The 12,527-nt window shown below is 37.8% G+C and overlaps 1 protein-coding gene across 1 annotated transcript; it reads right to left on the reverse strand.

Moving 5' to 3' along the window:
• Positions 1–336: 336 nt before the first annotated feature.
• LOC127223390 (glyceraldehyde-3-phosphate dehydrogenase) lies at positions 337–1,421 on the reverse strand. The gene has a single exon (XM_051185935.1). The coding sequence runs from the start codon at positions 1,351–1,353 to the stop codon at positions 352–354; it is 1,002 nt and encodes a 333-aa protein (XP_051041892.1). The 5' UTR covers positions 1,354–1,421; the 3' UTR covers positions 337–351.
• Positions 1,422–12,527: the final 11,106 nt, after the last annotated feature.

A 12,527-nucleotide genomic window follows, 5' to 3' on the forward strand; every position in this document is an offset into this window, starting at 1 on the left:
ATCTTCACTCTGTTTGCCTGGCCAATAAGCCTAACTCTGTACTGGTGCCATACTGATTTAGTAGTTTACCATTTATATTGTCTATTGTCTTTAAGTAGGGGCAATGTGGTCCCTTTCAGATTTTTTTTTTTTTTTTTTTTTTTTTTTTTTTTTTTTTTTGACAGGTGCAGTGAAGTTTATTGATGGTACTCAAGAGAGCAGGGCTCCCTTAATTCTGGGGGTCTGGGATGGAAACTATGAGGAAGATTAATGTCGGGGATTGTTGGGGGTTGTTGGACAGGGACTGCTCAGCAGCCAGGGCCTCTCTCTTGCTCATGTCCTTGCTAGAGGTGGATGGTCCAGGATGGGCTCTTACTCCTTGAAGGCCATGTAGGCCATGAGGTCCACCACCCTGTTGCTGTAGCTGAATTCATTGTCATACCAGGAAATGAGCTTTACAAAGTTGTCATTGAGAGCGATGCCAGCACCAGCTTCAAAGGTGGAAGAGTGGGAGTCACTGTTGATGTTGCAGGAGACAACCTGGTCCTCGGTGTAGCACAGGATGCCCTTCAGTGGGCCCTCGGATGCCTGCTTCACCACCTTCTTGATTTCGTCATACTTGGCAGCTTTCTCCAGGCGGCATGTCAGATCCACGACGGACACATTGGGGGTAGGAACGTGGAAGGCGATGCCAGTGAGCTTCCCATTCAGCTCTGGGATGACCTTGCCCACGGCTTTGGCAGCACCAGTGGATGCAGGTATGATGTTCTGGGCAGCCCCACGTCCATCACGCCACAGCTTCCCGGAGGGGCCATCCACAATCTTCTGGGTGGCAGTGATGGCATGGACTGTGGTCATGAGTCCTTCCACAATGCCAAAGTTGTCATGGATGACCTTGGCCAAGGGGCCTAAGCAATTGGTAGTGCAGGAAGCATTGCTGACAATCTTGAGGGAGTTGTCATATTTCTCATGGTTCACACCCATCACAAACATGGGGGCATCAGCAGAAGGGGCAGAGATGATGACCCTCTTGGCCCCACCCTTCAAGTGGGCCCCAGCCTTCTCCATGATGGTGAAGACACCAGTAGACTCCACAACATACTCGGCACCAGCATCACCCCATTTGATGTTGGCGGGATCAAGCTCCTGGAAGATGGTGATAGCCTTCCGGTTGATGACAAGCTTCCCATTCTCAGCCTTGACTGTGCCCTTGAACTTGTCGTGGGTAGAGTCATACTGGAACATATAGACCATGTACTTGAGGTCAATGAAGGGGTCATTGATGGCAACAATGTCCACTTTGCCAGAATTGATGGCAGCCCTGGTAACCAGGCGTCCAATACGGCCAAATCCGTTCACTCCGACCTTCACCATTGTGTCTCAGAAACGAGGCTGGCACTGCACTAAAAGATGCGGCTGTCTCTAGAACAGGGAGGAGCAGAGAGTTCCTTTTTATTTTTTTTAAACTGCTTTTCTCTGTTTTTTCCAAACAACTTTGATGTGGAGTTTGCAATGAGGAGATACCCCACAACCTACATTCAGAGCATGAACACCATCCTTGTCAAGGAGATGGGACGGGTCAACAAGTTGCAGATGACCATAAGAGACTCGTGCATTAATATTCAAAAGGCAATCAAGGTAAGATGACATGAGAAAAAGAATCACTAAACATCACACTTCTATCAACTCAGCAAACGGTTATTAGTGACAGGCACTGACAAGCACTAGTCTTTTTTTTTTTTTTTTCCTACTATTTTTTAATACATTTCTTTTTTAAATATAATCAATGAAAACAAACATTTATAGACAATCTTTAGGAATTTGGGCATCGTTCTTTCCAAACTACTTCCTGCTGGTAAAGGGCGCTGTCATGGGGGATTCTAAGAGGATGCAGAAATCCTGGCTGGAGTCTGCAAGACTGCTTCGTCCAGCTGTTTTGAATGTAGGATCACCTGGTACTCTGTTTCAGGTGGTCTGGCTTGATCAAACCACATTAGTCTGGAAGGAATACACTGCTTTTCATTTTCTGTGGAAACAAAAATAGAAATCCTTTCCACCAGTAACTTGTCCTTGAACTTAAATTTTGGAGTCAAAGCATTTTTTTTAAATTAATTTATTATTTTACATGTCGATCCCAGTTCCCTCTCCTTCCCTCCTTCCCTCCCTCCCTCCCTTCTTCCCTCCCTCCCTCTCTTTTACCCTCTCTGCCCTCTAAAATGCACCCTACCCACCCTACCATCCCATCCCACTACGAAATTTCATATGTAGGGGAATGCCATCCAGTTGGGGTCATGTAGATCTGACAGGTCATGTGAAGTAGGGACTAGGGCTTCCCTCCTGCCTCTAGGTTAAGGCAGTTATCCCTCCATGGGGAATGTGTTAGCAAGGTCCTTTTGTGCACCAGAGATACATCCTGGCTCCACTGTCTGAGGTCCCTTAGACTGCTCAGTCCTTCTGGCTGAGACCCATACTCAGTGGGGCCTGAGTCAGTCCCATGCTGGCTTCCCAGCTATCAGTCTAGTGGCCTGTTAGCTCCTCCTTGTTCAGGTAAGCTGTCTCTATGTGTTTCTGCCACCTGGTTTTGTCCTCTCCATCTGAATCTGGGTTGTAGTTAGACTCAGTGTTTATGTATGGGTGTTTGTTCCTGTTTCCAACAGGCATTAGATGAGGGCTCCATGGATAAGTTAGTTGTTGATCTCACTATCTGGGAAGGGCATTTATGGTAGCCTTTCTACGGATGCTCAAATTGTTACTTGGCGGCAGTCTTGTATTTCTCTAGACCTTTCTTTGTGTTCAATTTTATCTTCAAACCAATATTGTCTCTCTCTTTTATGTTCTCTCTCTCTCTCTCCTGTCTTCTATTCCTACCGTGACTCAATCTCCCTAGTGGCACATGCTTTCCTCTCCTCCATTTCTCTTTCTCCTACTCCTCTCTCCATTCCCTGCCCACCCCCCACCACTTCCCATGTGTTCTGGGGGACTTGTCCCTTCCCCCTTCTGTGAGGGACTTTATATGAATCTCTTAGAATACACTTTGTATCCTAGTTCCTCTGGTGGTGTGAATTATAGGCTGGTGATCCTTTGCTCTAGGTCTAAAATCCATACATGAGCAAGTATATACCATATTCCTCTTTTAGTGACTGTGTTACCTAACTCTTAACAGTGGAAGTATAGATGCCTCTGATTCATTTGACTGCTCTTGGGATCTTTTTGATCCTTCTGAGTTGCCTTACCTAACCTTGATTTTAGGGTTTGTGCCTAGTCTTACTTTAACTTGTTATGTCATGTAGGGTTGATATCCCTGGGAAGTCTGTTCTTTTCTGTAGTGAAATGTAAGAACAGTGTATCAGTGACAGAGGGAAAGTGCAAGAGTGGACTGGAATAAGTGGAGGGAGAGGAAACTGTAATTGGTGTGTATTACATGAGAAGAAAAAAATAAATACAAGTACAAATAAGGAAGAAAAATGAAATTATATAATTTGCAGGAAATATGAGTAGAATTGCAAAATATTGTGTTGAGTAGGGTAATCCAGGCTCAGAAATACATTCACTGAAATTTCTCTCTCATTTAAAGCTCCTGGATTTTGTGTACTTTGAAGAGGTGAATGTGGTTAGAGGCCAGAAAACTAGGAAGTAACCCAGGATGGTGAATAAAGGGGCTTAAAGGGAGAAGATTTGATAGAATAAAATAAGGCATGTAATATAATGTAGAAGGGTTATGATTGGGGATGAAAGTGTTCAATAAGGACAGGGTAGGAGAACAGGATGATAGACAGAAAGCCCAACAAATCTTAGCATACCTGATAATGCTTTAAGGAAAGATATTTCTATGCTAATTTAAAAATTACATTAAAAAATAAGAAACAAAAAAAAATTGAAATTTGGGTAAGGAATAATAAATCAGTCTAAACTCTAGAATTTTATAACACTGTGCATATCATAATAATATTATAATTTTGTTCCCTAAGCACATCTGTTTATAGTGATCTAGTCTTCATATTCTTTATTTTATATTATATAGTTGTCATTGAAAATATTAGACAGTCATATGCTTGATTGAATTTATCATTGTTTTATTGGTGGTGTCATGATGCATAATATATATACTTATATATGTGTGTGTGTGTATGCACGCGTGTATGTTCATTGATATGTATACACACGTATTCCATTCTTGTGGCATCATATTTGGTTTTGATTTGATATGAAGGCAATAGTGGCTTAAGAAAATAATTCATATGAATGCCTCTGTTTTCAATTTTGGGGGAGAATTTAAGAAATAAAATTAGTTCTGTGTAATTCCCAACTAAAGGTGTTTAGTATGGGATTGACATTTTTTTTTTTCTTTTAAAGATTTTAGATTCAATTTACTGTTGTAGTTAGGGTTAGTTTTTAGCTTGACATGTACTAAATCTATCTGGAAAGAGAGTATTAATAAATAGTTGTCTACATTGGGATGTCCTTGAAAGATAAGTTTAGGAAGAATTCTATTTTTAATAACTCTTTGTGGAGTTCTAATCCCACTCATTTCTCTGTTGCCTCTCTTTCACCTCTGCCATTGGGCCCTTCACTGTCTTAAGTTAATGAATGTAGTAAGACTAAGCCCACTGCAGACTCCACCATTTTCTAGGATTGGTGTTCCTGAAATGTGTAAGAGAAGATAAGCAAAGTTGAGCATAACGAGCAAGTAAGTGAATAGGATCTCGGCTGTGTGTGTGATGGGACTGACCATTTGAAGCTTTCCCTTGACTTCCTCTCATTTGTGGACAGTTCCCAGGACTTACCAGAAGAATAGCTCCTTTTCCTCATATGTTTCTTTTGTCATGGTATTTTACAGCAACAGAAATGAGACATAAATTTGTACCTTGAATGGGTTTGCTGCTATGCTAAATATAACTATGTGGCCGTTATGCTTTTGAACTATTTTTGTGGAAGAGTTTGAAAGATTGGGGTAGAAAAGCCATCAGTTGAATGTCAGGGATAGACCTTAATGAGACATTTTTGTGGGATGTTTTAATATAAGAATGCTGAGATAAATACAAAAGTTTGAGTCCAGGCTCGTGGAGTTTGAGAAAATAACTGAGACTTCAACAAAAGCAATGGTAGGAGGCTGACAAGTTAATAGTTTGACTAAGATGTGTTGTTAATCCTGGTGGATCTCAAGAAACAGTTCTGATTTGTAAATCAAGCTGCACTGTTGAAGTGAACCATCCTGTGCTTCACTAGGGTGATAGGAACATTTTTCTTCAGACTCAGTACACAGAAACATACTTAGGTGTAATCCAAGTAGCCCAGACATATTCAGGCATCAGAGACAGAGAGAATGGTGAAATTTCTGGCGAGAACCAGAGTTCATGTGGCAGAAGAGAGAAGGAGCTTCTTTTTTTTTTTTTATAATATTGAGGAAGGGGAGGAGACAATCATAGCATGAAACTTCAGGTTCTTTGGTTTCCAGGATGTAGGTGGGGAATGGGTGTGAAAAACAGATTAGGTGGTAGCATCTCTTTGATGTAAACTTACTTCCCAGGTGAGAAGTCAAGGCTCAATTGGGTTGGTTAGTTCAGTCTTCACAGACAATGCCTTCATATGATGCTTGTGAGTGTCTGGGAGAGGGGAGAGCTGCTGCATCGTATCATACAGACTTGCACAACACATTTTTACAGACTCTCTTTTAGGAAAATCAAACAGGGAGGATTATAATTCTCTATCCAATATATTTGCATAAAAGCAATGCACATGTCAGTTTTAGATAAGACTGTGACACTTGGAGCTGGATTGGAGCTGGACTTCCTAAATTCAAATTCCAGCCCAATATTTATATGTTATTCAGATTTTAATAAGTGATATAATTTGCATCTCAATATTCCATCTGAAATGATGAGATCACACACACACACACACACACACACACACACACACAAAACAAAACACATTTACACTACTGTAGCGTCTACTTTGGCCAGCAAGGAAACACGACCACAACTCTTTTTCAAGCAGTTTATTCAGGAACGTTGTACATCAGCTTCTCTTCTCCCCCAAGGCGCTCACTGCCCAATCAGCTCATGCCACCTGGCGATCCCCCATAGGCCACAGAAGGAGAAAGCACACCAGATCCATCAAGCACTTCCAAATAAGGCTTGTTTACAGCTAAGCTCAGACTACCTGGCATCCACACACTACAGCATTTTATGTATAAGCATCTACATATGTCTTATAAGACTTTGGAAAACATATAAAGAGTTTAAAAGTATTGTAATTAGTGCTAGAAAAGATTTGGTTAATAAATGTTAGTAATTCCATTAAGTTACTGCAGTGAATTATAAGTACTTGTAACTAACACTCATTATTTACTTGAAGTCTTTATGTGCAAATTGCTTTCATTTCAAACTAAACTTTAAAAATAACTTGTTTTTTGTGTGTGTGTGTGTCTCTCCCCTCAACAAGCTGTCTTCTCAAGGTAGGTAAATGTGCCTATTGGCACATTTCAAAGATCTGAGTTTTATGTGTAATTTCCTTTATCTTACTGTCAAATTATAAGTATTACTTTATCCAATTTATCTTAAAGAATTTAAATACGTATTTGTATACGCTAAACACAATATAGTTAGTAAAATATTTATTAAGCATACTGATATGAAAAAATGTCCTTTTTCAAGTATCTTCATGTCAGATTCCTTACATTAATCTTCACATTAGCACTCATTGAATTAGATTTAGTGACATGAAGAGAACATTAGACTTCCTTCTGACCATTTTGAGAAATACAAAGGCATTTTCCATCAGTTCTATTTTGGTAAGACTAATCAAAGAACTGAGAGAAAGAAAATAAGAGGTTAGTAAATTCTTCCATCAGGCTCTCTAGGAACTCTAGTTTTCCACAAGGATGAAAGAGGGGTGGCCATTGTTTGGCGTGTTGTGATGATTGCTTTGTGGGCTTTAATGAATAACAGATGGGCTGAACTGTGAGAGTTCTGTAATGAGGGTATTCAGGTGACTGGTGGTCATACAGAGGCAGGAGCACTCACAGAAAATGAGAGCCATGTGGGGACATTTGTCAGCATAGACAGAAAAGCCCCTTCTCTGCTGAATCTTTGACTTTACTAACATTTTCGGAGCATACCATTAAAGAAAAGAGAGTGCTCACCATTTTTTAAGGGGTATATTATTTTAATTTTTATGAAAAGGTATTTTAAAAGTTATGTTAAGTCAACCCCAGGAAAAATAAACTGTGGAATTCATCTATAGAATCTCAAACATGGAACAACAGAATATGGCAATAAATTCAGGGATAATAACATTATAGACAGGCATGGGTCTAAGCTGAGAGAGTATCCATCTAGGTGGAATGGGCTCCCAAAGTCCATTTGTATACTAGGGATAAATTCTGATCCACTTCCAGAAGCTCCATAGACTGCCCAGTCCTCCTAACTAACATTCACATTCAGGGTGTCTGGGTTGGTCCTATGCTGGTTTCCCAGCTATCAGAATGAGGTCCATGCACTCCCCTTTGCTCAGGTCAGCTGTTTCTGTGGGTTTCTTGAGCCTGGTCTTGACCCCTTTGCTCATCACTCCACCCACTCTGCAACTGGATTCCAGGAGTTCAGCTCAGTGCTTAAATGTGGGTGTCTGCTTCTGCTTCCATCCTGAACATGTCCAATTTCATCTTTTCTGCTTTTTAATCTTTGTAAAGATAGGTTTCTTTTTATCTGTTTGCTATTGTGATTTTAGTGATGATGGAATGGTTAATTTTAATAATCCCAAAGTCTATTTCCTTAAAAATTTGATGTAGTGGTTTATTTTAATAATATCACTTTACTAAATGTGTGTGGCATAAACATTCTGAAATTCAGCTATGTAGAGGACAGTAAGGTTTATTGGTGACCTCATTGTGATTAACTGCTACACATTAAACACTATGATTTGGATGGAAAACACCACATACCAGTCAACTTCCCTTTGACAATTTTGTGGCACTATGCTTTCAAAATTATTAAGCACGTGACAATTTCATTAGGCATGCAACAGATAAATTATAATTAAATAACATTGAATACAATTGTTATGTTTAAAAAAACAAACAAACAAAACAAAAGAGAAGATACAGAGAACGACAGTGGCAGAGAAAATGTAACAGAAGTTTGTGGAGGACCAGAGAGCAATCTCAGTAAAGAGGCCAGCTGGCACCTAGGCTCTGCCAAAGAAGCACGCCTGATTGCTCAGAGAACAGAACATAGGAGGTTGAAACAAATACCTGCTGACTCTTTGAACTAGGGTGGGAAAAAATGAGTTTTGAACTATATAAAACATGATAACCGCTCAGATTCAATATGAGTCAGAATCGCCAATATCAGTGAAAAGTTCACAATCATTCATCACATGAGTTAGTTTTGGGCAAAGAATAAGGAATATTATGGACATCATACTTTGAAAATTATTAAAGTTTTTTTTCTGAAGAAATCATTTTTAAAGACACCCCTCCACATACTGGTTCAAATCTGGGGATCAGGCAATTAGTTTAAGAGCTCAGGGTTATGTCTTTCAACTTAAAAACATATCCAAATGGGTAACTAGTAAATTGCATGCATTTGTTTTATGCTTCCCAGACAGGATTACTTTTTCAGATTTTAATCCTTGTCCATAATACAGTCCTTTACATAGAAACAGGTAATCAAAATGGTGATGATGTGAATGGGGTAATTGGTGTGTAGTTGGCCAAGACTCATAAAGCAGCCAGTGTGAAATATAAACAAGTCTTGAGTTCCAATGAGCCATATGAGGAATAGGAATAAGAAACTGCCACATAAATTGGGATTCCTGTTAAATTTGTTTGCTAAAATATATGATGAAGATATATGATTATGTAGTGGGGAAGATATGCTAATTTCCTAAATGTAGCTATTTTATCAATATTTTGAATTGAATAACAATTTGTTTTACTAAAACTGGCTTTATCAATTACTTTTTCTAAAGCAATAAAAAAACATTTAAAATATAGAAATGTAAAATCCTGTCCTAATTTTTGTCATTATACTATACACAGCCAAATTTAACATAGTTAATATTGAACAGTACTAAGGTTGAAACACATTCTAGGGAATAAACCAATTATGACAGTGCTCTCTTCTTGAAATTACATGGAACCTGAACAGAGTATTAGTTTTTTCCAAACAGGTAGTAGAGAAGTGATAATTCTCTATTTTCTATGAACTCTGAATACTACTTTTCTTCAATCTTCATATTTATAAATTTATATTAAATTATTACTGATATTATTGATATTATTATACAAATACAGAAAAGTACATGAAAATATTAAAATTTCTAGTGAGTATAATCAAAACCAAATTTCATTAAGGTTAAATTACTCATGCCAAAGAAACTTTGGAGTAAATTTACACAGAGACCATGCCTTTGCAATGTTTATAATTTTATAGATACTCAAACAGCAGCACATTTTCCTGAAGAAAGTATTCTTTTTCATTAGTGCTTAAATTTTGATTTTCCATTGTGCCTTGTTAATTATAGATGGCTAAAATATACCATTTGTTATGAATTTATGCAAATATGTATATTCCAGGCTCTATCTAGAAAAGAACACTCTGTATAATTTGTTTTCATCTAATGTTCCTTACCACTCAGTTACAAAACCTAAGAACCACGGGGGTCAGTTTAGTAAAATATTATGAATGGCATAAAACATTGGACATAAGCCCACTTATTAGTGGGAATTTTTGTTTGCTACTGTTAACTTGGAGGGGGGGTCATTAATCACAGAGGAGAACCTAGTATTTTCATTTCCCTAAACAAATATAATTCATGATTATACTCTAAATATATTTATCCACAAACAAATATAGATCTCACTACTCATCAAAGTAGCTTCTTCACTGGGCATTGGTGGTGCAAGCCTTTAATCCCAGCACTTGGGAGGCAGAGGCAGGTGGATCTCTGTGATTTCATGGCCAGCTTGGTCTGCCAGTGAGTTCCAGGACAGGCTCCAAAAGAATACAGAGAACCCCTGTTTCTAAAAACCAAATAAATAAGTAAGTAAGTGAATAAATAAATAAAAATAAAACAAAGTAGCTTCTTCTTGCAGAAGGTGGATACTTTGCAGACTCACAACCTTTAAAAATCAGAGGACAGGTGACCTTTGGGTTCAGATCCTCAGGATATTTACAATGTAATCTCTACATTTAAGATTCGGGAAATGATATGGGAAGAAGAGATAGAAAAGAAAAGATTGTAAGAACCAGAGAACCAGGATGCTGGCTTTTAGATATTTCTTCTAGATGTCAGCAAAAAAAAAAAAAAAAAAAAAAAAAAAAAAGTACCCATGGAATAATGACACCCAAGGGTATGCCAACTTGGGAGAAAAGTAATGAAGCCTCAGCCCTATACTAAGATTCAGGTAATCAGTAGAAGTAGGCAGAGGGAAAATAAGTCTTGTTTAGGGACAAACCTGATTGATAGGTTATTCTTTGTTTTTATAAAATTGGTTTAAAATTTTAAAACTCTTTTACAAGCATTTTGTTATTTATGGTCATGAGAATTTCAAAGTATAAAGGAGGGAATTATAAAATGATAGTATAAAGAAAGTGATAGCAAAATTGAACTGGGCATAAAATGTTATTATGTGTCTTTTAAAATATTTTAAAGAGTTATTTATTTAGTTTACATGCATTGGGTTTTTTGCCTGCATGTTTTTGTGTGAGAGGGTATTCAATACCCTAGGATGTAGTTACAGACTGTTGTGAGCTGCCATGTCGGTGCTGGGAATTGAACTCAGATTTTTCTATCCCCTAATTTTTTGTTCTTTGCTGTGATAAAACACCATGACCAAAAGTATTTTGGAGAAGTAAAAATTTATTTACCTTAAAGTTGTCCATTGTGAAGGCAAGTCTGTACACAAACTCAAGATAGGAACCTTGAGGCAGGAATAGAAACAGAGGCCATGGAGGAATGCTAGTTATTGGCTTGTTTCCCATGACTGCTCAGCCTGCTTTCTTTAAAAAGGCATCAGCATTAGCCAGGGGTGGTAGGCTGAGTGCTCCCATATCAATTATCAATCAAGAAAAATGTCCCACAGACACACTCACAGGCAACCTGATAGAGCACTGACTCAGCTGAGATCCCTTTCCCAAGATGATTCTAGCTTTTGTCAAGTTGGCAAAAAGCTAACCAGGACACTAACCAAGATGAAATACTATTACATAGGACACACACACACATGCACACACACACACACAGAGAGAAGTCATATTGGCAAGATATCTTCCTGATATTGGAATTTTCAGTTTAATGTCAACTCCCAAAACAAATAAATTCTTCAGAAATGGAAGTTGTTTTTTTATGTTTGATGTAAATAATAAGTATTGATTCAAGTGTACCAGTGCATGTCTGAATCCTCAACACTGAGGTAGCTGAAGAAGAGCATGGATTTATAGCCAACCTGTAGCATAATGATACCTTGTCATAAAATCAACCTAAAAGCCAAAAGATGTTTATTTCATTATTGATATATTCTAGTTATTCAACTTTAGACGTTATTTTATGTAAAGTGTCAAGGTCATCCATGGAGATTTACATAGCTCTGATTAAATCAATGTCTTTAGTGCTATTTATCTATAGCTTTAGTGCTCATTTTCTATAAATAACTGTAAACCAAATAAATTGCTAATTATGTCACTCAAAGTCACTTCAAAATTATTTAATCTATCACTACAACCATTGATAATATATTCTTTAAAATGTAAATTAAGCTCAATATTTTTCTCTTGTTTTTAATATACTGAGAAAATTGAATTTGGGGACCTTATTTTCAAGAACTACTTTATTTTACATTAAAGTCTGGTGAACAAGAATGTAAGACTGAAATGCCACTCAGCATTTCTGGTTAGATTCATCTTGGACAAAAGCAGGCAGCAAAAATGAGAGCCCACAGCCTTTTAAATATTTTTCCCTGCACAGAATGGACTCAGTTTGTAGATTTTAATATTTTACTGCCTTTGTCTGCGGTTGCTATCAGGTTAGTGGCTCTTTTCACCTGTATTCATAGCATATAAACCATATAAACAAGGGCATCGTATTGTGAAAGGTGGGTTACTGCACCAGATTATGGAAGATGATGAGACTAGGGAGTCAAAGTGCACTTTAAGAAATACAACTTCTCTGTGCAAACCTTGCCCTCAATAAAGATTTCCCTTTTTATCAAAAGTGCTTACCATAAATGTTCAGTTTATCCAAGGCTCTTCTTCATAATTCTTCTGCTTTGTCTTTTTGGAGTAATTCAAACTGAGAGGCCTAACTAAGGTGACATTCTCTCCTTTTGAAAATGCTAAGCCAAAGACTTAATAGAATGATTTCATGCATACAATTTATGGTGTTCCCAAAGATTTAATGGATCAATACTACTTTTGTATGTTTTGCCACCTTAAAGAACAATAACCCCTTCCTTTCTTGGTAGGTGTTTTGTATACAACTAGAACAAATTTCCAATTTTCAAAGGAGTTGTTCCTTAACTATGCACTTCAATACAAAAACAAACAAAA

Source organism: Phodopus roborovskii, unplaced genomic scaffold (assembly GCF_943737965.1).
Source record: "Phodopus roborovskii unplaced genomic scaffold, PHOROB, whole genome shotgun sequence".
Lineage (NCBI taxonomy): Eukaryota > Metazoa > Chordata > Mammalia > Rodentia > Cricetidae > Phodopus > Phodopus roborovskii.

Coding starts and splice junctions, on each gene's coding strand:
- LOC127223390 (XM_051185935.1), bottom strand. CDS start 1,353: ATGGTGAAGGTCGGAGTGAACGGATTTGGCCGTATTGGACGCCTGGTT.